General features: G+C 50.7%; 1 protein-coding gene across 2 annotated transcripts; it reads left to right on the top strand.

Moving 5' to 3' along the window:
• Positions 1-7,910: 7,910 nt before the first annotated feature.
• Positions 7,911-23,890, top strand: PLEK2 (pleckstrin 2). Of its 2 annotated transcripts, XM_045822628.1 has the most exons (10): positions 7,911-8,228; positions 17,043-17,207; positions 18,162-18,343; positions 19,512-19,603; positions 19,876-20,063; positions 20,296-20,397; positions 21,044-21,098; positions 21,475-21,558; positions 22,476-22,554; positions 23,286-23,423. In XM_045822628.1, the coding sequence occupies exons 1-9, from the start codon at positions 8,187-8,189 to the stop codon at positions 22,538-22,540; spliced, it is 975 nt and encodes a 324-aa protein (XP_045678584.1). In that variant the 5' UTR covers positions 7,911-8,186; the 3' UTR covers positions 22,541-22,554; positions 23,286-23,423. The 2 variants fall into 2 exon arrangements, with proteins under 2 accessions (XP_045678584.1, XP_045678583.1); XM_045822627.1 differs by lacking the exon at positions 21,044-21,098 and having other exon boundaries at positions 23,286-23,890.
• The last annotated feature ends 1,278 nt before the right edge of the window (positions 23,891-25,168 follow it).

The raw sequence follows: 25,168 nt of genomic DNA, 5'->3' as shown, positions 1-25,168 counted from the left end.
ATAACTCATTCATCCAGAATGCAGTATCTGGTGACCTCACTCAAGCAAAACAAAGCATGGAATCAGAAGTCAGGTGGAAAAGACAAAGCTAGAGAAGATGAACTAGGTGTCGTGTGATGAAAGTATCAATGCTTTCAGGTGCCATTTATCCTTCTTTTCAGCACCACTGTAAATAGCCTGGGTTGTTTGCCCCAGTCCCATCAGAGTGCAAGCAGTTCAGAGAGCAGCTGCTGGAGAGGGCACCCTGATGGCAATGAGAAGTGGCAACCGGCAGTGAGGGAGGAGACAGAGGAACTACAAGGGGCAGACCTAGAGCCCACAACACACAGCAGCCGGGGTCTGTCTCAGAGGCCAAGTGTTTGAGGCCTCCGCAGTCCCTGCAGAATTCCACACTCTTGCCAATAGGCTTGGAATGCACATCTCTGGAGGCCCAACAGGTGCATGATCCTACGGTAGAACCGAGTTCGTCCAGGGCCAGTTGTCACCCACTGAGACAGCATTGAACTCTCTGCATTCCCCACCCCCCGCTCCCCCTTTTTTCACCATTGGGAAGACAGCCGGGAAGGAAAAGCCCCAGCCCGGATGACTGGAGGCCTGAGTGGGACCCTCAACAGGTCGCCCCATTCACCCACCACTTATTCTTTGAGCTCCTATGATCTTACTATGGGGCTCGATTGCCTCCTCTGTAAAGTGAAGGTTGGTGTACAAGAGCTTGCAGCCTGGCCGATCGTGTGTTCAGGGACAGGCTGCTGGGGCTGGACAGCCGTGATCGCTGCTATTATTGAGGATTCACCACGACCCAGGGACAGGGTGCTTCCCATGGCTAAGCTTCAATCCTCTCAGCAGCCCGACTGCGGCTCCGAGAGCGGCACCGGTCCCGGTGATTGTTTTAATACTCTGCAGAAATTCTGAATTTGTTTGAAGCAGGAGCCTGCCTTTTCATTTTGTACTGGGCCCTGCAAATTATGCAGCCAGTCCTGATTCAAGGTCTCCCCTTTAGAAGGGCTAAATACTTACTCCTGTGGTCCCTGACCAGTGGCATTTGCATCCTTTAAGAGCTGGTCAGAATGCAGAGTCCCAGGCCCGGCATAGCTGTCCGGAGTCAGACACATCTAGAGCCTGCGATCTCAGTCACTGCGTGTCTGCTCTTTCCTTCCACGTCTGCATTTACTGGAAACGTGTCCTTAATTAAGACCTCAATGCCTGATCTTCACGTGAGAGATTCACCCTGCTCGTGGGAGGTGGGCTTCTAGGTGTTCCAAATCCTAGAACTGTGTGGGCGGGCGCCCCACACAGGTTGTAAAAAGCGCCAGCTAATTCAGACGTTACACCTACGCTGAGTCGGGATTTTGCCGGGACTAGGGTGGGCCGGCAAAGCCCTGCGGCGCAAAATTTAAGGAGGCGCTAAATTTCTGGCACCGACCCTGCACCTGCGCGACTAAGTGCGTGCTTCCTTAAACTTTGTGTCCTAGGCCCCTGCTCACCCCACCCTAGTCGGGCCGCGGGTGTTCCTGGGATTTCAGTTAGCTGGGGCTTGGGACCCCCGGGCTTTGCCTGCCTTCGCTGTTGAGCGCTAGGGGCGCTTTGAAGCGCCAGGTTTCGGTCCTGGGAATTTCTGGTCTGGGCAACCCCCAAAAGGGGCGTGATTGCTCAGCATCGGAATTCAATCCTCCCACCGTCTATTACCATTTTTAGCCCCAGGAAGCCCACAGCAACCCTTTACATTTCACTCGTCTGTAAATTCTGCGTTTGAGATCGCCGGGGTTGGCTGGCTTCACCCTCCTCTCAACTCCCCAGCAAACTGCTCCATCTAGCAACAGTTAGCTTCTCCCTGGGCGAGCTGAGGGCCTGGGGCCTGGGGATGCTTTTCTGCCGGCCTCAGGGTGCAGGTGGAGGCCAGGCTGGGGATTGATTGGCCGCTCACCTGGGTTCAGCTCCATATTCACATCCCCTGGGAAAGACAGACATCTACCTGGGGCACCGCCTCAGCAAGGGGGCTGGTTTTGCCCCTGGCGCCTCAGGTTGTTGGGGTTGAGAGGGCCCTTCCCAGAGGAGGGCTGAGAAGCTCAGGGATTTTCCAGGGCCAAGATTCTCAGAGCCCGCTCAACCTCGAGAGTGTTTCCTTACTTGGTGAGATTTCTAAAACGAGCATTCCCCAACCCAGGGAGCGGAATCTCCTGGGGGTGGACATGCCCCGTGCTGCTTTTGTAGGCACTGGAAAACAGAGCCTCGCTCTGGGCAGAGGCAGTCCTGCTGGGATGTGCCTTGGCAAGTGGACAGAGACTTTAGGTGAAGAAAAGTCTTTCCCCTTTGGGGTTGGCAGCCCCGCGTGGGGGGCGTGCCGTGGACGGCGGAGCATGGCCTGCCACGTGCGCTCTTTGGGCAGTAGCAACCTGCAACCTGCGTTGTGGGAGCCTCGACCGTGGGTGGAGCTGGTAAAGGCCCTGCAGGTGATTCTGGTGATCAGCCAGGTGGGAGCCTCGGAGGCCTGGAGAGTGGATGTGACCCGGTGTGTGCCACCATGGCCAGCACGTGGCACCATGGCTACCACCTCCCTGCTGGGGTTCCTCAGACGTTCCCAGGCCAAGGTTCTGCCCTTTTCTTTTTTTACTCACACAAAATAAGCAAAAAGAGGGCCTAACCTCCAGGAGTAACATTTAGGGAATGGGGTGAAGGAAGAAAGGGGAGGGAAGGTGGAAGAGAAGGAGGGGAGGGCCCTTATCTATATTAAACAGGTCCGGCTCTGCCTGCTTGCACAGCTGAGTCATGCTGTGCATCCTGCCCCACCCCTCCTGGTCAGGAGACAGCTGCCAACCGGCATTTCTCCTTTGGGGCTGGGTCTGAGGGGCAGGCAGGGTTGACGGCACTGGCGGGGAAACCGGCAGTCTAGGCTGGCCCCCACCAAAGGCCAGATGAGCATCCTGGAGAGAGTGACAACCCTCTCAAGGTGTTCCAGCTTTTCCAGTGGAACAGGGAGGTGGGTTTCGGGGTGTTAACGAGAGGCCGCTGCACCCCTCCATGTCAGGGAGATGTTCCAAGCCACACAGTAGAGGTAGGATTTGAACCCATGCTTTGATTCCAGAACTCACGCTTTAGAGCAATGCTTTTCAAGAGTGGTTTGTTTGGTACTGCTCTGTGAGAAGATAAGAACAGACACTGAGAGTAAATTTGGGAACCGACGGCAGCTGGGCCCTGCCATGGCATTCAAGTGCGTGGCTGAGGCCTCGTTTCACTGAACAGAATGTCCCCCAGTCTGGGGGACGTGCACGTCTCTGGGAGGGTGTGTGTGGTGGAGGCTTGTTCTAGTCGTGCTCAGGAGGACCACACTGCTGCCCCTGGTTAGGATAAATGGAAAAGGCTGGCCTTCACCACAGATGGCGTGAGGAGCACCGCTCCAGGACACAGCACTGTGTGCTGGGGGGCCTGCCCTGTCGTGGTGACGGACCAGGGCGACACAGTTGGCCCGCTGCAGCTGTGGGTTCTGCATCTGCCATTTGACCAACCTCTGATCAAAAATATTTTTTTAAAAAGCCACACTGTTACTGATATATGCTGGTAGTTGGGCCTATGATGGTGGTATCCGTATTGAATATGTATAGGCTTTTTTTTCTCTCATCATTGCCCCCTAAACAGTATGGTATTAACAACTATTTACAGAATACTTACATAGCATCAGGTATTATAAGTAATCCAGAGATGGTTTTAAATATACAGGAGGATGTGCATAGGTTATGTGCAAACACTACTCATTTTAGGTAAGGGTCTTCGGCATCCCGGAGTTTGGTGTCCTCGGAGTCCTGGAACCAGTTCCCCAGTGGGTACTGGAACATGACTGTGTTCGTGGTTAATCAGAGTGATGTCTTGCTTGCACTGGTGTGTGAGGCTGGGGGGCAAGGTCTGTGCATTACTGCCATGGCCCTTGGTTTGTGTTCTGTGCACAGGATACAATACAAGTCTCCTGCACCAGTGAATGAGTGAATGAATTGACAGATGAATGAATGATGTTTCTGGTTGTAAGAGGGTGCTGGCCTTGGGCAGAGCCATGAATTAGGAAACATTTCTCTTCCAGCTTTTCCTGCCGCCTCCCCCTTCTTGTCTCTGCTCAGGCTTCTAAGTGCCTTCAAAGTGCCCTCTGGCTGCCCTGGACCCCCACACCCTCCTCTCCCTGGGAGTAGTGTCTTGCTTTGGGCCTCTTACTGCCCTCTTCCACAGCAAGTCCTGGGGCTGTTTCAGGGGGTCCTCCTCCAGCTGGCTGACACCTGGGAGTCCCCCAGGGCCCCCTGACAGAGATTACACAGAGTGTATACAATTGGGATGGTCTCTACTGATTCTGATAAAATCAACAAAGATTTCCAGAAATGCTACACTTGATATTGGTATAAACACCTGAGACCTGTCTTATCATACACACCTGGTAAAACATTTCTAGGAAACCTGAGGACATCATGTGAAACATTTCTGGGAAGCAGCATGGTGATATGTATCAAGAATTTTTAGAGCTTATGCCCTTTGACATAAAATTATGCTGTAGGTATTTATATGAAATAAACGACAGCATGACAAAATGTTTGTGTGCAGAGTATACAGCAGAACACCGTGAAACAGGAAATGCAATCTGAATGGAACTGATTAAGTACATTATGATACAGGCATGATAAAATATTATACAGCCATTAAAGATACATTTTTGTGTTGCTTTTAATGATTTGGTAAGATGCTTATTAGCTGTTATAAATGAAAAAGGCAGGGCACAAAATTTGTTTTCAAATTGAATAAAAATATATGTGCATGTAAGAATAGTCACCATCTGTCCAGGTCAATGATTTTCAACCTGCATGCCACAGCGCCCTGGCGAGCCACGAGGATTTCCACAACAGGCACTACCTGACTGTTTAGTCAGGGGCACTGACCTCTTTTCCCTTAGACTGTCAAGTAAAAATAATAATGACAACACGACAAAAGCGGCCCAGTGTGAATAAATCAAATTTATACTTATGTTTTGTCAGATCAGTAAAAATTATAATATACTATTTGGTGTGCCACAGAATTTTCGTTAATGTAGTTTACATATGCCATGAAATGAAAAAGGCTGAAAAATGGGATTTGAATGATTTTATCCATTTTAGCATTTTCTAAATTTTCTATACCAAGTGCAAATTATGCTTATGGTTGGAAAATCATTGTGTCAAGTCTTTTCTGACTTTGCAGGCAGCTCTTCCCGGCCTGCGCAGTCCCGTCCTCACTGCCATCCGCTCTGTCTCAGGCCACTGCGGGGGGGCCCTGCATTGCCTACAGCAAGCTTTTGAGCACTCACACTTTTAGCCTACACACTAGTCCTGGCTTTGCCATTAACTGGCTACAGGATTGTAGACAAATCATTTTATTTTTCTGGGTTTTGGGGGTGCTCATTTATAAAATGAAGTGCCTAGATTTGATGATTTAAGGGTTATATTCTGATTCTGTGGTTCTGATAAACTCACTGAGTCAAGGTATACAGTGTGAATAAGGCTCCATGATTACTGTAAGTATCTTAAACAGGGGATTCTTGTCTATAGCTAAAGGGGTGGCTCTCTAATGGTGGAATTTAACATCAGACTGAATCACCTATACCCAAACCCTGGCTTTGTAGCTCTCTACAGTTCACACATTCTAGACGTTATCTAGCCCTTCTGAGAGAGTCAGGGTCCCTTCCACATCAGTCTCTGGCCCGAGAAGGAAAGGAGAGATATCTGCCTGGAAGAGCAAGACAAGTTCCTGGGTCTGGAGCTTCCTTCCCTTCCCTGCTCCCTTCCCCCAGTCTCAGCTGTTCGCTACTTTCCGTCTGCTTCCTCTGTCTCCATCCTCTTCCCTGTGGTTGAGTTGGGCTTATGTCAGTGTGGTTCCCTGGTTGACTGATGGCTCAGCTGCCACCACCAGGGGAGGAGGGGTCATGACTCATGCCCTTGGTTCAGTGAGTCAGACTTGCAGTGGTGGGCTGGACCAGGGGCTATCCTAGGATGGGACACAGGTTCTAAGTACACAGAGGCCTTAGCTCCTTCTGGCAGGGTCAGGAGAGAGAACCAGCCTTTCTCCTGTTCCCATTTCTGTGAGCTCATTCAGGGACCCTTCTTGCCCAAGAAAATGCCACCTCTGCTGAGCCTCAGAAGGCTGTGTCTGAGTAAGGCCCAAACGACATCTGTGCCAACAGCCTGTTCCCCTGGCATCTGGGAAGGAGAAGAAGAAGAGACCATAGTTAGAGCCACAGAGGATCGGAATTTCCCATCCCACCTCCTCACGTCGCGGGTTTCAGCCCAGCACGGCTTCAGAGCTCGTGCTTTCCTCCGCTCCCTGCTCGAGAACTGAGGAGCCAGTGCCTTCGCACTGCCCTGGAGGTAAACACGGGAGACCTTGGGCCAGTTACTCAACTGCTTCAAGTTTTCAGTTTCCTTGGCTAGAAAGAACGGGATAATGAATTCTCCTCCTGGGATTGCTGTGCATTCCATAAAACCTAGCGCCCTCTACAGGCGCGGCTTCTCAAGGTGCTGAGCACGATGTTCATTCTGAAACCAAGCGGAAGCCCGGCTGCTTTGGGACTCGCTGGGAGACCTGAAAGGCAGCCTGTGCGGAAGGCAGAAGCGGGCCCTTTCCAGGGCACGCCCCCTCCCCCCAACCCCGGCGCCGTGAGATTTAGGGGTCAGCTTCAGGCCAGTTTTGAAAGGCGCAGCTGGCCTTCCACAGCCTGGGGCACCTTCTTCCAATCTAGAGCCTTCTCTTCCCTTTGAGGCATTTGGGGCCTTTCCGCTTCCTGGTGAATCATCCTAATATCCAGCTTCAGGCGGCAGCACAAATAATGAATAACATGACTGTGTCTTACGCAGAATCAGTATTACTGAGGTTTCCTTTTGTCTCACGCCCCAGTTTGATCTGTTGTTGATTTAGTTGTCTTTCAAACCTGTGGTATTTTAAGCTCAACATGGGTTTTTGGTATTAATTTTAATTTTAAAAACATTGCGTTAAAGTGTTTGTTATTTACCTAGAGTCCTGAGCTCCATGGCACCCCGTTACATGTTGCCCCTAAGGGTGAAATCTTCTGCTGGAGCCCTTTCTGGGAAGAGTACTTGGAGGGCAGAGGACCCCTGCAGACCGTGCCTGCTCTCCTAAACCCCGGCCTTGCTGAGGCGGCGTTTCTCTGCCCCCACCAGAGGCCAGGTGCCACCCACCCGCTCTCGCACCCCCTTTCCCATTGAACTTGAGGATGACTAAAATCAGCTATTTTCAACTGGCGAGCCCCCAAAACTTTTAAAACAGGCACTACCTGACTATTTCATCAGGGGCACTGACCCCTTTTTTTCTCCGATTGTCAAATTTAAAAAACGAGAACAGCTAAGACAATAGCTGTCCAGTGTGAAAGTGCCCCGTCTGAACCGTAAATGCATAGGTCATGTCCTAGAGCTGCACCCTGTCGGCCACACGTCACAGTAAGGTTGTGTCTGCTTGGCTAATTCTTGGCACCAGAAATCCCCCTGTACAAGAACAGGCACCTGATTTTTTTATATATATAAAATGTCACTTTGGAGCAAAAAGGGTAGGTAATTACTATTATTTGTTTAAATCAATGGAAATTATGCCTACTTTTTTTTGTCAGATTGGCAAAGTATTTATTTTTTGGTGCGCCCAGAATTTTAGTAATTAGTTTATATGTGCCATGAGATGAAAACGGTTGGAAAACCGCTGCTCAAAATCCCTGAAGTCCTTCTATTTAATTCCGTAACTATTATTCAAGGGCAATACGCTAAGCGCCAGGCAGACACCTGGTTGAGGCTGTGGGAGAAGGAAGAGACGGGCAAAGACCGGTGTAGTGAGAGGCACGGAGCTGGATGGGGGCGCCGGGGCGGGGCGCCCTGCCCAGGCGGAGAGAGCAGGGGCGGGAAGGCTCCAGGAGGTGATTCTAGTTGCCAGACTCCGTACTCTGAGGACACCCGAACTCCTTGGGGGCAGGGGTTGGGGGACGTCAGAAATCCCAGCCTCATCTTACTTCCTCCCCGGCCCCCGCCCGGCAGCCTAGGTTCTGGACTCGGGCCAGGGAGGCGGCACCGCCGGGTCTGGGGCGCTTCCTGCGCAGCAGCCAGGCGAGTCCTCCAAGGAGAGGAGCGCGCGGAGGAGCGTGTGGCGCGGTGACAGCGCACCTGGACGGCGCGGGTGGCGACATGGAGGACGGTGTGCTCAAGGAAGGCTTCCTCGTCAAGAGGGTGAGGGCGCCGGAGCCTGTCCGGACCTTGGCCGGGGCGGCACGTGGCGGCCGGGCACCCGCTCACCTGAGCGGGGTCTGCAGCCCCAGCCGAAAGGCGGATCGGCCGCCCGGGGCTCTGCTGCACAGGGATCACAGAGGTGGGGAGAGCTGGTGGATGGTGGTTGGAGGTCGGCTTTCTATAGCAAAGGGGCCAAGGCACAGGGGACAGTCCCAATCAGCTAGTGCAGATGGCGTGCGGGTGGTGGCTACACAGTGGATATCTTCACCACAACAGCTTACTAAAATATGAAGAGTATAGCATTTAAATATGATGGATTAAAACAGCGTAAGCGTGCCCTGTAGTTCACTGTGCCCGTCCATGTAATGCTCGCCTGTGCGCTTCCCCCATGGGCAAGGAGGAAGCCTATGCTTCTTAAGCACTTACTGTGCACCCTCTGTGGACAGTACCTCCTTTAATCCTCCCAACACCCCTGCAGGTGGTCGTGCCTTGTGGCCTCCCCTTTCTGGAAAACATAGCTCAAAAAGGCTGCTAGCTGGGGAAGGAGCAGGATCAAACAACTCAGGTTGACCCCAAACCTTTTCCTGTCCACCACAGGGTGGGTATTTTTTATTGCCCCATCACAGATGAGGAAACCGAGGGCCAGAAAGATGAAATCGTTAGCCCAGAACCCCAGGGCCAATAACAGCTAGGACTGGAGCCTCCACCCCCGGTGCTGCCCCGTCAGCCCACCTGGACTTTCCCGTAGCCAGCAGCAGTGCAGACCAACATGGGCACGCAGGGGCAAGGTGGAGATGAACCAGGAGGAGGTGCAAAAGGAAGTTTGATGTTTTAAAATTCTTTCAGCATTGATGGTCACGCTCAGCACTTATGCTAGCATGGTAGTGGAGCATAAAACCTGGGGAGGAGCCTTTGGCCCTTCAGTTGGGTGCACGGCTTTGGGAGGAGGCTCTCCCACTGCCTCCTCTGGTGGCCAGATCAGTCCTGAAGTCTCAAGTGGCAGTCCTTAGGTAACGCAGCCACCTTATGCTACACCTTGTTTGATATAGGAGGGCGGGTGTGCTGTTTGCTCAGAGCTGTAAGCAGAGGACTGCTGGGAGGTTAATACCAGATCAAGGGTCAGACTGGATACAAGCAGGTACAAAATTCCACGCCTGCTTCATGCCTCTGTGATTAAAATCATAGGCTGGTCCCGTAGTTTTAGAGGCAGATGCTCCTTAGAGAGACCACCTGTTGGGGAACTTCTGTGATCTCCTACTTTCCTGCAGCTTCTGAAGTTTGAGGGAAGGCATTGAGTTGGGCAGGGGATTTTGGGGGGCATTGTTGGTTGTTGGGGTAGTTGGGTCCTGGTAGGGGCCTGTGGAGGGCAAACTGCTTCAGATGGGCCCTTGTGGGCCCTTGTGGGCTGCCCCTGTTCCCAGGGGTTAATTTACAGGACTCCCCACCATTGCCACCACACAGAGTCAGGGGACAATGAAAAGCAAGGAAGGATGTGAGCTGTCTTCTGCACAGGCTGCCAGTCCCGGGTCCAGCTTACAGAGTCCAGGGTGCAGACGAGTGAGGGACGTCAACAGGTCTGACCCGAAACCCCCACAATAGGGGCTTGACTGAAATCCGTGCATAAAGCTCGTTGCAGCCAAACCCAAAGACAGGAGTGTGTAGCCTGACCCTGAGGGAGGCAGGAGTCACACCCTTTCCTGCAAGGTGGGGGATGTGGCCCCATGCCCCTGCACACGTGACCGATCTCAACTTACTCTCTCCCACGTATCCGCTTTTTGGGCAGCCCCTGTGTCCACTGGGGAACTGTGGCCTGCGGCCTGGGGGATCCCATAGATTTAGGAGGATTTCCTTTTTTTTGGGGGGGGGTGTGGGCAGGGCTCAAGCTGGAAGCCCAGCATACAGAGGAGTCATCACCAGTGAGGGTGAAGCAGGGGCAGGCAGGGGCATGAAGGATTTGGCTCCTAATCCTGCCCAGGCAAGAAAGAATTAGAGCTCCAGGCAAAATGCAGGGTGCTCACTGGGCCCGGCTGTGAAGGAGGAAGAGGGGGTAGGAAGCCGGGATCCGCGTGGGGAGGACTGCGTTTCCCTCCAGAAGAGCAGGATGTACTTCTGGCATGGCGGCCCCGCGCACACCTTGAATAGCGCCCTTAGAAAATGGCATGGCAGTGACATGGCAACGGTACACGCCGCGGCCTGGAAGTTTCCCTAGTGGGACTCCACCTCGAGGAAACCCCATCAAAGGTGTGTGGGCCAAGTGTTATTTAGGTAGTGAAACATTGGAAACTACCTGTATATCCCCCCAAATAGACAAATTATTGTGTAACTTATGGTTATGCCGATGTTTAAAATGTTCACAATACTGTAACTTAAGGAATGAAAATGTAAGAGAGAAAACATACAGAAGAGAAGAGCCTGGAAGGAGTTCTGGGGCCTGGAAGTCTGGGGGTAAGGGGTGGGCAGAGCCATGCTCCCCGCGAAGCGCTCAGGGGAGTATGCTTCCTGGCCTCTTTTGCTCCTGGTCTTTGCAGGCTGTAAAGAAAAACCACAATTTTTCCTTCGTATGCAGAGAAAACCTAGTTCTTTCCTACTGTGCAAGTGTATGTTTATTTTGTGAGTCTCTTTTACTTTTGCACAAAACACTTCACTTCGGACACTTCTGGTCCCTGAACGTGTGGAGGTTTTTCCCCCGCACCAGGCAATTCTCTGCTACACCCGCTGGGTGTCCTACAACTGAACTCAGTTCTGACACTGTCTACCCAGAGGTGGTGTCAGAGTCCACAGGCTGAGGGCTCAGTCCCACAAGACTGCCATCCCCAACACGCACACACTTCAGCTGCTGGTGTGACCAGACAGCTCTAGATGGGGGGTGCCAATGTCCCATGTAGATGGGGCTCCTTGGATTTGATTAATCTGCTGGAGTGGCTCACAGAACTCAAGGAAACGCTAACTCGTGTGTACCAGTTTGCTGAAGGATCCGATGAAGGACGCAGATGAACGGCCAGAGAGAGGCGTCTCCAGGGCAGGGTATGCGGGGAGGGGCGTGGAGCTTCCAGGCCCTCCCCGAGCACACCGCTCTCCCAGTGTTCACCAACCCAGAAGCCCCCCAAAGCCCGTACTTTTGGGATGATATGGAGGCTTCATCCCATAGGCACAATGGATCATGAACTTCCTTTTCAGCCCCTCCCCTTTCTCAAGAGAATAGGGGGGCAAGGCTGAAAATTCCAAACTTCTAATTATGGCCTGGACTTTCCAGAGATTGGCCTCCACGCAGGAGCCCACCCAGAGGTGCCCCGTTGGAACAAAAGACACTGCCATCACTGGGGACAGTCCAAAAGTGTCCCGAGCTCTGTGCCAGAAACGGGGGACAGACACCAGTGTGTGTATTTTCTATTATCTCACGCGGGCAGGCAGCCCTCGGTGTTCCCTGGCTTGTAGAGGCATCTCCGCCATCCCTGTCTCCATTGTCACATGACCATCTCCATGTGTGTCTCTCTGTGCAGATGCTCCTCTTATAAGGACACCAGTCAAATTGGTGTCGCTGAGGCCACCCTAATCCAGTGTGACTTCATCTTACTCTGATTACATCTGCAAAGACCGTGTTTCCAAATAAGATCACGTTCAATGGTACCAGGTGTTTAGACTTCCATACCTTTTGGGGGACAGAATTCAGCTCATAACAAGTAGCATATCTGCTTCTTTGGGGTTGCAGCGTCTTGGGCAAGACCTTTTTGAGACTCAGTTTCCTCATCATCGCCATCAGGGAGTAGCCTAGGTTTATTCGAAGGGCCCCTCCAGCTGTGACATTCTGTGCCTCTTAAGCCCAGCCCAGAGTTGCCATCCCAGTTCAGGGGCTCTTCTTCCCCCTAAAGAAGCTTTAGGGGCTCTAAGACGCAGATGGCGGGGCTGGGTCATGGCCCCAGCCAGGCACTTGCAGACAGGGAGCCTGGAGAGGGAGGCAGCTGCCCGGGTAGAGGACCTTGTTCAGCTCGCAGCACTGTGTTTTGGCCTCTGACCCCCTAGCCTGGTGACTTTGGACCAGCCCCTCATGCCCCCTGAGCATGGAGCGACTTCTCCGCAGAGCTGGGGCAATGCTGTTCCCTTCCCGTCTTGTGGATTATTATCGCGGCGGCAGCCCACTGAGCCGCTCTCTGCAGCCTGGCCCACTCCATCCAGCCGCACTGCTGCAGTGAGGTCAGGCGGTCTTTTTAACAGGAGAGCTACGCTTGGCATCCGTCTGCTTAAAAGCCTTTGAAGACTCCCCTCTGGCCCCAATGCAAAGATCAAACGCCACAACACAGAACCTGAAGCCAGCGACAGGGCCCTCGTCCCTTCACCCATCCCTTCCTCACAGCCTCTGAACTCCACCCGTATAGAGCTGTTCTGAGTTTTCCGGGAGTCGCAGCAGTTTTCTGGCCTCTCTTCCTAACCTGGCCAACTCCTCCCAACTTGCCCGACTCAGCTCCAGCATCCTCTCCTCAGGGAGCCTATGGAACCCTCCCCCACTCCTCCACTGCCTCGGAATGAGCTCCATCCTCCATCTGGGTTCCTCCGTGGGGTCTGCATCACACCCTATATTAGTTATTTCTTGTGTAACAGTTACCCCACAGCTTAACGTCTTAAGACGACAAACATTTAGTATCTCACAGTTTCTAAGGGTCAGGTAACCAGGAACAGCTCAGCTGTAGGATTCTGGCTCAGAGACTCTCAGGTGGTTGTAGCCAAAACATGGCCCAGCGAGGCAGCGGTCTGCAGGCTTGACTGGCTGGAGGACCCATTTCCAAACTCACTTTCATGGGCAGTGGCTGGAGGCCGCAGCGCCTCACCTCTCCACTCTCCATAGGGGCTGCTACAGTGTGGCAGCTAGCTTTTCCCTGGGAGGTGGGGGGAGAGACAGACAGACAAAGAGAGAGAGGGGCACCCTAAGCCTACAGCTACGGAGGCTTTCACAACCTGATCTCAGAAGCGACAAACACTCTGCCACAGTGTCTTCATCCCATGGACCAGCCTCTGAACAGCGCGTGAACACCAGACGCTGGGTGGTGGTGGGGCCCCGCCGATCACCTGTCCTGGAACCGGCACACTGAGTGGGGTGGTCGTCTGTCTCCCCACCGTCTTGGGTCAGAATGTTGTTCATCTTTGCCTCCCTGCTGCCAGCACTGTGCTCGGTGCGGTAGAATTTAGTGGCTGATGGTTGAATGAATAGAGGAATGAATGCTTTCCCTGATCATCTTATCAGGAGTTCTGTTTATTATTTGAGTTTAAATTCATTTCCCATTATAAAAATAATACACATATATTATTTTTAAAAACTAGGAAAGTACTCAAGGGTGTAAAATGAAAAGTCAGTTTCCACTTTAACTCCCCACAGCCAGCCCCAGTGCCCAGAGGCGATGACTACTAACATTTCTGGGCTACCCTTCCAGAAATGTTCTAACATAACTGGTAGGGTTATTTCCAGGTATCAGGTATGAAGTAAGGCAAGTGAAAGTGCTTTGCTCATGCCAGAGACCAGGGCTGCTCTGATTCCTGGGGACGGCCCAGGGGTCTCTCTGCCTGTGCGGACTGCAACCCCTCTTCCACAGCCACACAGAATCATTATGCACTAGCGTATTTTGCACTGTTTTCCTTTATAAGTCACAATCTTGCAAGTGTCTCGGTGTGCAGCACAGGTCCCTGTAAATGCAATTATTGGGTCAGAGAATCTGAACAATGTTCTGAGGGTCACCAGCTGCTTTGGGTTTTGCACCTACCCAGCAACTCCTTCCTCGCCAGCCTTTCTCCTCAGGCCCGTCCCCTTGGCCGGCAGCCAGGGCTCCCGGCTGCTCATCACGCCCGCCACTAGCAAGTTTCATGGAGAATGACCAAGGTTAAGGAACTCAGGTGGCTGGGAAGGCTAGAGAACCCGGCTGGGATGCCCCACAGCCAGGACACCGCAGCCAGACGGAAGTCCCCGACCGCAGGTCTCTGGTGGAAGCCACGGCCGACACTGTTTGCCACTTGTGCCTGATACCCCTGGGGCTGGTGTCAGAACAGAAGAACCTGTTTTTCCACGATGTCCTTGCCAAAAATTCCTATTTCCTATGTTTGGTTGCTTCCAAACAGGCCTCAATGCTCCATGTGAGGGACTGGCAGCACCTTAGTCACCTACCTGTGCCCTTTGTGCCAGGGATTCCGGGAAATGTGGCATTTTGTCCAGAGAAGTACAATATCTCCTTATTGGCTTGTTCTGCTCAATCTGTTAGTTACGCTTCTCTCCGTAACATCTCCAGCCTCCTTTCTCCTTTCCCTGTTGATTTAATTTGCTGGGGCTGCTGTAACAAAATACCACAGGCAGAATGGCTTAAACAAAAGAGATTTATTTTCTCACGGTTCTGGAGGCTAGGACCCAAGATCAAGGAGTCAGCAGGACTGGTTTCTTCCGAGGCCTCTCTCCCCCGCTTGCACACGGCCCCTTCTCACGGTGTCCTCACATGGTCTGTCCTCTGTGCACGGGTCTGCCTCCCTGACCTCTCTCTGTGTGTCCACATTTCCAGATCGGATAGGGTGCATCTCATGCGTTATTTTAACCTAATCACCTCTTAAAAGGCCTTAAATCTGAATAGAGTCGTGTTCTGAAGTAGTGGGGTTAGGGTTGCAACATGTGAATATTGAGGGAGAAGAGATAATTCAGCCCGTAACACTCTGTTTTAAGATATAAGATTAGTGGCTCAGTGGATTGAGTGCCTGCCTGCAAACTGAAGGGACACTGGTTCGATTCCCAGTCAGGGCACATGCCTGGGTTGTGGGCCAGGTCCCCGGTTGGGGACATGCAAGAGGCAACCGATCGCTGTATCTCTCACACATGGATGCTTCTTTCCCTCTCTTTCTTCCTCCCTTCCCCTCTTTCTAAAAATAGTTAAAAAAATACCAAGATTATTTCACCCTTTTCACCCTCTCTCCTTCTCTACCTCACACCAGCACCCACAGCATCAGCTTAGATTGCGCTCCCCTCCCCTCACACCAGCCGCCATCTGGTGCGCCAGCATTTTCCTGCTCACTCTGCTCCGAGGGCCCTCTGCAGGCGGTCAGGCAACGTGGCTGGAGAGCAGTAGAGAACCCCAGCTGCTGAAGAATCGGAGCTAAATCTTTTCTGTTTCTTTAAGCATGTCTGCCCGTGTCCAGGAAAGCTGTCCACTGTCACATTCCACATGGACTGTGTGTACTGGGAGGAGTGAGGGGAGCGAAAACATAAAAGCCCACTCGGCTGCCTGAGCACTCTCATGTGAATGACCCGATCACCGTGCAGCGTGGTGCCCCTTAGACGTGGTAGTGACCTCTTGTCAGATTAACTTTGTTACAAATCTGATTTAGTTGCCACAGTGAATTCTGTTTGGGTGCAGGCCAGTGCTGACGAGGTCAGCTCCCCAACGGTGCGCACCGAGTGGAATAGCCACGGCACCACCGATGTGGGACCTGCAGGGGCCTTTGAAACGAATACGAGCTGGGTAAGGAAATGAGTGGATCCAGGAAACGGTCTCTGGCTGAGATCAAATGCATCTCTCTGGGTTAGAACCTAGCCCGTATTGGGCTCTGCTTGGGAAATATGCCTAGAAAGTGGCTTCCGTGAGTGTGTTCTAAATCCATTCCTTTCTGATTCCTTAGCAGACATCCCCCCATGCTTTTCTCCGATCTAGGAACAGACTCTCTGCCTTCACCTGACTGTCCCATCCATTGGCTCTGTGGCCCACCTGAGAGCCCCCCACACTACCCTGCCTTTCCGGCTTGCTGCGCCAGGCCTGGTAGGACTGGCTGATGGCGTCCTCAGCACTGGCAGACTGTGTGTGGCTTCGACTCTACAAATTGCCCACATCCTTTGACTAGTAATAGTCTTCTAGGAATATGTCCAAAGGAAAAAAATGAGAGCTGAAGATCAAAATTTTTGTGCAAAGATATTTGTTGCAGAGTTGTTTCTAATACTGAGAAAAAGGAAACAACCTTGGTTACAAACACAGATTGATGAGCAAATAATGCCCCCACGTAGTGGTCATTTAAAAATGTTTTAAAGAAATTTGATGGTGTGAGACAATCAATGCTCAGCAAACTCAACAAAACAAAAACTAGAAAATAAAAGTATATGTAATGTGGTCCTGACTTTTAAAAAAGACTGGAAAGTAAATGCTAAAAGGTAAAAAGACTGGAAGGAACTATGGGATGTTAGTGATGGCTTTGTCCTGGAAATAGGAGTTTCTCTTCTGTGTACTTTGCAGTGTCTTCCAAGGTTTGTGACCAGAAAAAGGGCTAAGTGGGAATGAGAAGGCCAAAGGTCTTCGCTACATACTCCAGGGGAATTTTGAACAAATCTAGACAAAGACAGTGCTTTCTTCATGAAAATAAAAAGAAAATATATGATATGGAATTAGATCCCTTGGCCATTAAAGATATTATTGGGGCAATCGGTACAACTTGAGCTGAGTTTGTGGAATAGCTGAGAACAACATGTTGATGCAAATTGCCTGATGTTACTGGTTGTATTGTGGTTTTATCAGAAACTTCCTTTTTTTATAGGAGATACACTATAAAATATTCAGAAGTGATGGAGCATCATGTTAAAAATTTACTCTTAAATGGTTCTATAAAAAAAGTTCTTCATCTTCCTTCTGAATTGAAATTATTTCAAAATAAAAAAATACAATTAAACTAATAAAAGATAACGCCATCCCCCTTGCTGGAGAGTCGCTGCCATGGCGCAGACTCGCCACGGGGCGCCTCTCCCTGAACACAGTGCCGTCCCCTCGGCCGCCTCACCGCCGGGCTCCGCTGTCTGTCTGTCCGCAGGGCCACATCGTCCACAACTGGAAGGTGCGATGGTTCGTCCTTCGGCAGAACACGCTGCTGTACTACAAGCTCGAGGGGGGTCGGAAGGTGACCCCTCCCAAGGGCCAGATCCTCCTGGATGGCTGCACCATCACCTGCCCCTGCCTGGAGTACGAAAACCGACCCGTAAGTGAAGGCCCCTGCTTCCCAGCTCTGCCCTGCCCTGGGCCCTTCCACCTCTGGCCCCTTTGGTAAAGGTGGGGTGGGTAGTGGGAAGAGCTGAGCTATCATTGAAAAACCTAGTTCAAATCCCGGCTGCGCCGCATACTGGCTGTGTGACCTTGGGCAAGTAATGAACCTCTCGGGGCCTTAGCTCCTCATCTGTAAAATGGGATGAAAAATAAGCCTTGGCTATCTCCTGTGACTGTGATGAGGATCTTGAAGGTAACATCCTGTCAAAACACTGCAGGCTAGGAGGCACTACACAAATGTGAGCAATTGCCGCTATCTTGGGGTTCAATATGACCGCTTTTGTCCCCAAGGGGTGCATGTTCCAAAAGTCAGGGGCAGCTTCCACCCCGTCATCAAAAAAGCATCTGCCTCCACCATCTGCCCAAGGCCCAGTATGTGCCAAGAAATCCGCTATGCTTGGAGGAGTCAAGGAAGACAATAGTGAGATTGCTTCCTCTTGAGTTAGTAATCTTACTATGAAAGCATGTGGTTAACTGAAAAACACTCAGTGTTTCAAACGTCGGTTTAAACGTTATTGGCCGAAGAGAATGCTGCATCCTGGAGAGGAGGAAGACGTCTGGGTCAGGAGCGGCTTTGTGGGGAACAGAGATCTGGGCAAAGATCTGAAAGAGGAGAGAGGCAGGCGCTCCAGACGGGGAAGGGCTGGAGCAAAAGTAAGGGGGTGGGGAAGGATGGATTTGGAGATGCCGATGGCCATGGCCGGTGTGGTGGGGGCAAAGTGTTCACTGAGGGAGCGGAGCGAGATAGTTGGGGCTGGGTGGAGGGACTGGGGAGCCACTGAGGGTTCTGAGTGACAGAAGGGACTGATGAAAATTCTCTGAAGAATAAAACTCAGTTCCCAATAAGATTGCTAGATTTATAAAGGTTGCTGGGTGTCTCTTCTCGCAGTTCCTCATTAAGCTGAAGACGAGAACGTCCACAGAATACTTCCTGGAGGCCTGTTCTCGGGAAGACAGAGACGCCTGGGCCTTTGAGATCACAGGGGCTATTCACGCTGGGCAGCCGGGGAAGGTGCAGCAACTCCACATGCAGAGGAACTCCTTCAAGCTGCCCCCTCACCTCAGCTTGCAGTGAGTGCCCAGCCCCGCCCTCTGCCTGGCTTTGCCACAGCCTCTCCTGTCCACGTGCGTGGTGGGCAGGGGGATCCATTCTCGCTGCCCGGGTCTGGCTGGTGCCACCATTGTGCATCAGTGCCTTTCGCTGTCATTGTCTCTCTGTATTGTTTTCTCTTCCTGGGAATGGCAGTGCCTACCCGCCCTGCTCCTCTATAACCTGTTAGGGCCTCTGCTGCTTCAGCCCATCTCAGTGTGTTGAGAGCCTCCCTCCAGTTTCAGCTAGGGTGTGCAGGGCTGGGTCACAGCTCCCCAGGAATCTCCACTCACCAAGCATGGGGCTTGTTTGCAGCCTGGTGGCAAGAATGATGTGTTCTGGTAGCAGTTGCATTCTTGCCCCATGGTGTTCCTCATTTATTCATTCATTAACTATCAAGAAATAGTTCTTGAGTGCCTACTGCATGCCATACACGGCACCAGAGTCTCAGGTGATCAAATGGGGCTTTCCAGCCCAAGTACATAAACAGAAAATGAAAAAGGATCTTCCATTGGTGGCAGGAATCATCCCACGGAACAGAAGGAAAGCAGGTCAAGGGTAGAGGTGATACTACAAAGTGGGGATGTATGAAAGGAGTTCCCATGATGGGAACTGTTACGACAGCCCATTTGCAGGAAACATCCCTAACCTCCCCAGCAGCAGAAGTGTTGTACTACTGTCAAAGATGCAGTGTGGGTCCATTCCCGGGCTCGCCAAAACCTTCCGTGCCAGGCTCTGAAACCCTGACCTGTGTCCCCAGCCACGGTGAGTGCAGCGGGGAGCAGCAGCAGATAAATGTGGGTTCAAGTGATGGATGACTTCGAGAAGTAGTTGGTGGAGTTTGGCCTCTACACTGTAGATCATGGAGAATCATTGTCCCTTCTTTTGTTTTTACATTAAAAGTCAGAGCTCTTTAGTTTTGGTACAGAAGCAATACATGTCTAGCAAAGAAATATTCGAACATTTCTATGAGCAAGAAGAAAAGAAATGATCTAAAATCCTACCTCTCAAATGCTGACCCGTCTTTCTTTGTGATGTGTACCGCACTGCTTGTCACATGCTCACCACCCTTAGCAACGACCCTTGGACCCTTTCTCATGTCTGTCAGTGTGATGAGGGTCCCCTCTCCTTGGCCTTCCTTCCATGTAGTCGCATCGTGGACAAGATGCACGACAGCAACAGTGGAATCCGGCCGAGCCCCAACATGGAGCAGGGGAGCACCTACAAAAAGACCTTCATAGGTGAGCCTTCCACCTTAGGGCCCAGGCCGGGCAGTGGAACCCTGGGGCATGGGGTCTGGGACTTCACTGTGCTTGAGCAGCTTGTGTTGAGGCCGGAGCTGTGAGCATGGCCACAGCTCTGCGTAGCAGATGTGGCCTTTGGGCTGCTCTTGTGTAGAGCCCCACGGCTGCCCAGGAGGTGGAAGTCACTGAGATCCCCAGCCAGGCATGCTGGATGAAGCTGGCCTGTATCCTGTCATCTGACTGGCGCTGCCCTTGCCCCGATGATGCAGGCTCCTCCCTGGTGGACTGGCTCATCTCCAACAGCTTTGCAGCCAACCGCCTGGAGGCGGTGACCCTGGCCTCCGTGCTCATGGAGGAGAACTTCCTTAGGCCAGTGGGCGCCCGAAGCACGGGAGCCATTCGCTCTGGGGATCTGGCCGAGCAGTTCCTGGATGACTCCACGGCTCTGTACACGTTTGTAAGTTATGGGACGTATTCCTTTAGCCACCAGGGCAGAGGGAAGGAAAGAGACACAGAGTGGAAGCTAGGGGGTCCACAGTCATGGGTGAGAAGCCCCTGGCTGGGGGCGCCGATTCACCCCCAGGTGGAGTGGGTTTCTATATGGAGGATTTCCCTTTTCCCTGTGGGAGCCCCATGGCCTGCAACTGGGGCATTCTGTGACAGAGTCCTGGCTTTGAACTTCCCACTAGGCTGAGAGCTACAAGGAGAAGACAGGTCCCAAGGAAGAAATGAATCTCAGCACCATGGAGTTAAGTGGCACGGTGATAAAACAAGGCTATCTGGCCAAGCAGGTATGGCTGCCTCCAAGCAGGGATGAGATGGATGTTTCTCAGACTCAGGGGAGGCAGGAGGTCCCCCAAGGCCTGGGGAGGGCTGAGACTGCTGGAGGGCACTAACTATCAGCAGAATCAGCTAAAGCAACCACCTGGAGGCCATGGCCCTGGCCTCCATGGCCCCCTTGCATGCGACCCCCACATATACACACACACACGCACACACAGTCCCAGACACCAGGGTATTCAGGGAAGAGGTAAAAAACAATGTCTGCATCCCTGCCCAGTTCCCGTATTTGTCTGGAAGGGCGCTGTCTCTGGGTTGGCGTGTTGCATTTGCTGCCTTCTGCTCTTTGGGGCTTTCTGGGGTCTCTGCCTTCTTTTGTGGGACTCTGCACGCCCCCTTGATACACTTTCTGAACAAAAAGTATTTTCTCCACCTACTTCAGTAGGTTGAAGATGACATTTTACAGGGTAATTTCCATGTTTAAAAACCGACCTTGGCCACTACTCCTGGCCACGGTTGGGAGGGCAGCCCTGTTCGACGGGGGACAACCTTGTCACAGTCACACCTGCAGCCTTCCAACCTGTGCCTGACGAGAAGGCTATTCTTACATTTGGATTCTAACACCCTACTGATTGTTTCTTGCATTTTCTGATGCAGAATGTTGAAGTGGTCCTTCCTGTGTACGTGTGCACATACCTTCATGCAGCTGTAGGTTCGTCTGGGGACTAAGCTGACACTTAAGTTGGTGCTCTTGGGTTCCAGTTTGCTTGTGAGCTCTCAGTGCAGTCGACACCTGGTGCCCCCAACTCCCTTGTCCCTGGGTGATGTCCCGATAATGCTCCCCCTTTCCTTCAGCGCTGAGCCTCTTTGGCTTTGTCAACTCAACTAAATGTGGCAGCGTTTTTGCTCAGTGTCACTGAGTAGGGAAGTGCATGACACATCGCTGCAATCCTCGAGTCTCCCGCAGGCTCTTGAAAGTAGTCCCATTGGGGCAAACTGGCTCAGAGGTTTGGCATTCGGTACAAGGAAGTGGGAGGAAGGGACTCAGAGCTGTCCCCAGTGAGCCCTGCACCCTTTCTCTGTCTCAGGGTCACAAGAGGAAGAACTGGAAGGTGCGGCGCTTTGTTCTGAGGAAGGAGCCGGCTTTCCTGCATTACTACGACCCTTCCAAAGTGAGTACCGTGGGCTTACATGGTACCTGTGTTAGACTTCCAGATACTTCTCTCCCAAGCATGGGAGGCAGCTGGCTCGACTTTCTCTCAGCATCCCTACTATAGCTTCTGCCACAATATGCCTTTCCCTCCCTAGTCCAGGCTTCTCTTATAAAAAGTATAATCACTCTTTTCTTTCATCATGTCTTTGCCTGCTCAGGGGATCTTTATTATTTTGTGAGGAAAGGCATCTTTTAGCTTCTTCAAAGCTTGCTGTGTGGCTGGGGAGGGTGAGGTGGGCCGGTAGACTCCAACCTGGTGCTTGCAGGGCCCTTCACCCCTCTCTCCCCACAGGTTCCATGCATTCTGTCCTCTCAAACTCTTGTCCTTTTACTACAAAATATTCAAGCCATAATTTACTAATTTTCTAACCAATTGAAGAATTGCTATTCTGAGTTTCAGATAATTAGTATTACTGCACGCTGAGTTGGTCCAATTCCAGTCCAAAGAAAGGAAAAATGGCCTTTTCGTTGGCCTGTTCAACCTTGTCGTTGGTAGATGTATGGTTTTCATTCATGTTTTGAAAGAGTGAGGACTGCGCAGTTCCTTCCTCCCCGAGCTTTGGTCGGGAACGGCGGCCTAAAGCCCAGAATGTGAAGGAGCCTGAAGGAGGCCCTGGGACCCTTCCTGATGCAGTGAGAGCCAAGGGCCAGGGAGGGGTGAGGCATTGTGGCCGCTGGTGGGAAACGAGGAAGCCCAAACTCCCTCACTGGTGCTTTTGACTTGACCACGTGATGTCCAGGTTCCGGCTCATCTGTTTTAAATGACTCTCACTGACCTCTCTGGCTAGCATGCCTGAGGGTAGTTATAGGCGAGAGTGCACCTCTTCCCTTCTGTCTGTTCACACAATTCCTAATCAGGCCTCCTTTCCTCTGCAGGAAGAGAACCGGCCAGTGGGCGGGTTTTCTCTTCGTGGTTCACTCGTGTCTGCTCTGGAGGATAACGGCGTTCCCACTGGTAAGATGCAACTTCAGTCCCAGCCTGAAGATCTCAGGGGCCTCCCTCCTGCGCTCTCAATAATACACTGCCGATGAAGGATTGAGCTATGGGAATTGAGTAGGGCTTTCTCAATGAGACGATGAATGTGTGAGTTTGAAAGCCAGTTGCAGAATTAAAGGGCATGTACTCTTAGTGTTTTAACACTACAGCTATATAATCCTTGCTGTTAATGTTCTTTCCCTTCAGTTTCTTTGTTTACTTGCCCATAAGCTTCCACCTAATAAGAATAATATTAGGTTACACAGTGTTTAAGGGTTAGCAACACATTTTAATATCTATTATGACACTAATTTCACAATAGCCAGCTAAGGTAAGATGATAGTATTATTCCCATTTTAATAGATGTGGAAATTGAGGTTCAAAGAAGTTAAAGTCAAATCCCAAGTCTGTGCCTGCTTTTTCCATAACCATAGAATCTTTGATGTGAACATAATTGTAGATCTAAGGTTAGTGTAGGGTACAGGCCAAGAGAGCTTCCAAGGATATTCCGATACACCACTGGCAGGCCTTAAGACACAGGCGAGGGAGAGGGAATGGAAGGGAGGAAAAGAGCAAAGCATGCATCCTTAACCATACACACTGGTATTTAATAAGTACTTCATTTGTTTTCCTCTGTGTCTCACTTGATTTTCAGCTGGTTGCAGCAGAAAGCAGACATGGATACTCACTGATTGTTTTTTCCTGCCTAGGTGTTAAAGGGAATGTCCAGGGAAATCTCTTCAAAATCATTACTAAAGACGACATACACTATTATATCCAGGCCAGCAGCAAGGCTGAGCGAGCTGAGTGGATTCAAGCTATCAAAAAGCTAACATGACAAGGACCCAAGGGAACAAAACCAGGATTCCTCCCACCTACCAGATGATACAGACAAGGTTTCCTGGAAAATGAGTGTGTTGAGACTTCATTTTGTGCTGTTTTAGAGTGAGACTAGTGAAGAGTTCCTTAGACTACAGTCAGTAATGGTGCTATTTCCTTCCTCACCTTTATGTTAACAGCCCGGAAATGCTAGAACAGCCATTAGGTGCCATCACTTTGACTTTTGCCAATTATCACAGCCAGCCATTCTTTGGCCGCCAAAGTAGGTTTTCCTGGTAACACTAACTGGCCACATTATAGTACTAAATAAAATGCTAGTCTCACGGTGGCTCTCTCTGAAATGCTGTTAGCAATTCTTTTTTAAAAAATATATTTTATTATATTACAGTTGCCCCATTACTCCCTTTATTCCCCTCCTCCCTGCACACCCTCCCCCACCCACATTCCCCACCTTCAGTTCATGTCCACATATCATAAGTTCTTTAGCTCCTACATTTCCCATACTATTCTTGCCTTCCCCCTATTTTCTACCTCCCATCTATCTATTCTACTTATTCTCCATACCTTCCCCCCCTCTCCTTCTCCCACTCCCCTGTTGCTGTTAGCAATTCTTAACCCCTTCCTTCAGTTAATAAAAATTGACATTTGTTTCTGGCTATTAGAATTCTCTTACAAAGTTTCATAGTTTTCAAAGTTTTTTCATGCTTGAGGATATACGAATTAAGCAAGGTGATTATGAAGACATCTCAAGTGATTTCTGTGATTAAGTTGTGCTTGTTTCATCTCAAAGTAGGGATGGTGGCAAAATTTTGCTGAACATTTAAAGAATATTGTTTTCTTTTAAAAGATAAGCTTGTATGTGTTAAACATCACAGAAAAGTCATGGGCTCTGTTGAAGAGATTAGACACATACCCAAAGGAAAAGAAAGGTGAAATTATAGCTTTACTATGGAAAACAGCACTTAGAAAGACACAGAGCAGGAGCTCTCGCAAGGACAAAGATGTAAACAGGAGAGTTAAATCAAGGCATGATACCTGAGTTTCAAGTGGACTTTGAGACAGACAGGTACCAAGAGGCTTCACCAGTTGGGAGGTTAATCTGAAGTAGTGAAAAGGCTGTGTCATACAATACTTTTAAAAACATTTTTATTGCATTCAAGTGTATACAGTAACCTGGCACAAGCTACTGTCAGCATTCTTGCTAGTACAAGTGCTTGGACTTCCTTTAATGAATGGTATGATGCCTAACTTACATTTAAGGGGAGTAGAGACTTCCAAAGTGTTTTAAGTAAAAATTTGTCCTCTTCCATAGTTTGAACTGTCTTCCCTTAATCTCTTCTAAAATACTTGACCTGAACAATCAGAAATTCCAAGCTAATGAGGCTTTCACTCATTCCTTACATTGTACGAGACTGCCTTTTAAAGCCCTATTTTCCGTTTGGCGTTTTACCAAGGTCTAATGTCCCTGGAATTAGTTTATTGCTTTTTGAATATCAACAGGTGTTTACCTGAATTCAACTGCATTTGGTTTGATGGCTTCCGGACCCTAATTTGGCACAACTGCACCACACTGTAGAGGAGATAGCAGAATCCTCACGCACTGAAAAGTAGATGACCATCATCTTGAGGCAAATCAGGGAACAGCTCTTGTCAAGGTACTAGCATTTGAATTTTTAAAAATCCTGATCCAACTTAATTCAATGGTTTGATGTAAAAGTATCTAAATCGAGCATGTCTGAGAGGATGGCAGCTG

This window comes from Phyllostomus hastatus, unplaced genomic scaffold (genome assembly GCF_019186645.2).
Source record: "Phyllostomus hastatus isolate PE091 unplaced genomic scaffold, TTU_PhHast_1.1 phas_scaffold_501, whole genome shotgun sequence".
NCBI lineage: Eukaryota > Metazoa > Chordata > Mammalia > Chiroptera > Phyllostomidae > Phyllostomus > Phyllostomus hastatus.
The sequence above is the reverse complement of the archived record's forward strand: the minus strand, read 5'-3'. Positions and strand labels throughout refer to the sequence as shown.

Coding starts and splice junctions, on each gene's coding strand:
- PLEK2 (XM_045822627.1), top strand. CDS start 8,187: ATGGAGGACGGTGTGCTCAAGGAAGGCTTCCTCGTCAAGAGG. Junction 8,229..17,042: donor AAGGCTTCCTCGTCAAGAGG/GTGAGGGCGCCG, acceptor GTCTGTCCGCAG/GGCCACATCGTCCACAACTG. Junction 20,064..20,295: donor CCACGGCTCTGTACACGTTT/GTAAGTTATGGG, acceptor ACTTCCCACTAG/GCTGAGAGCTACAAGGAGAA.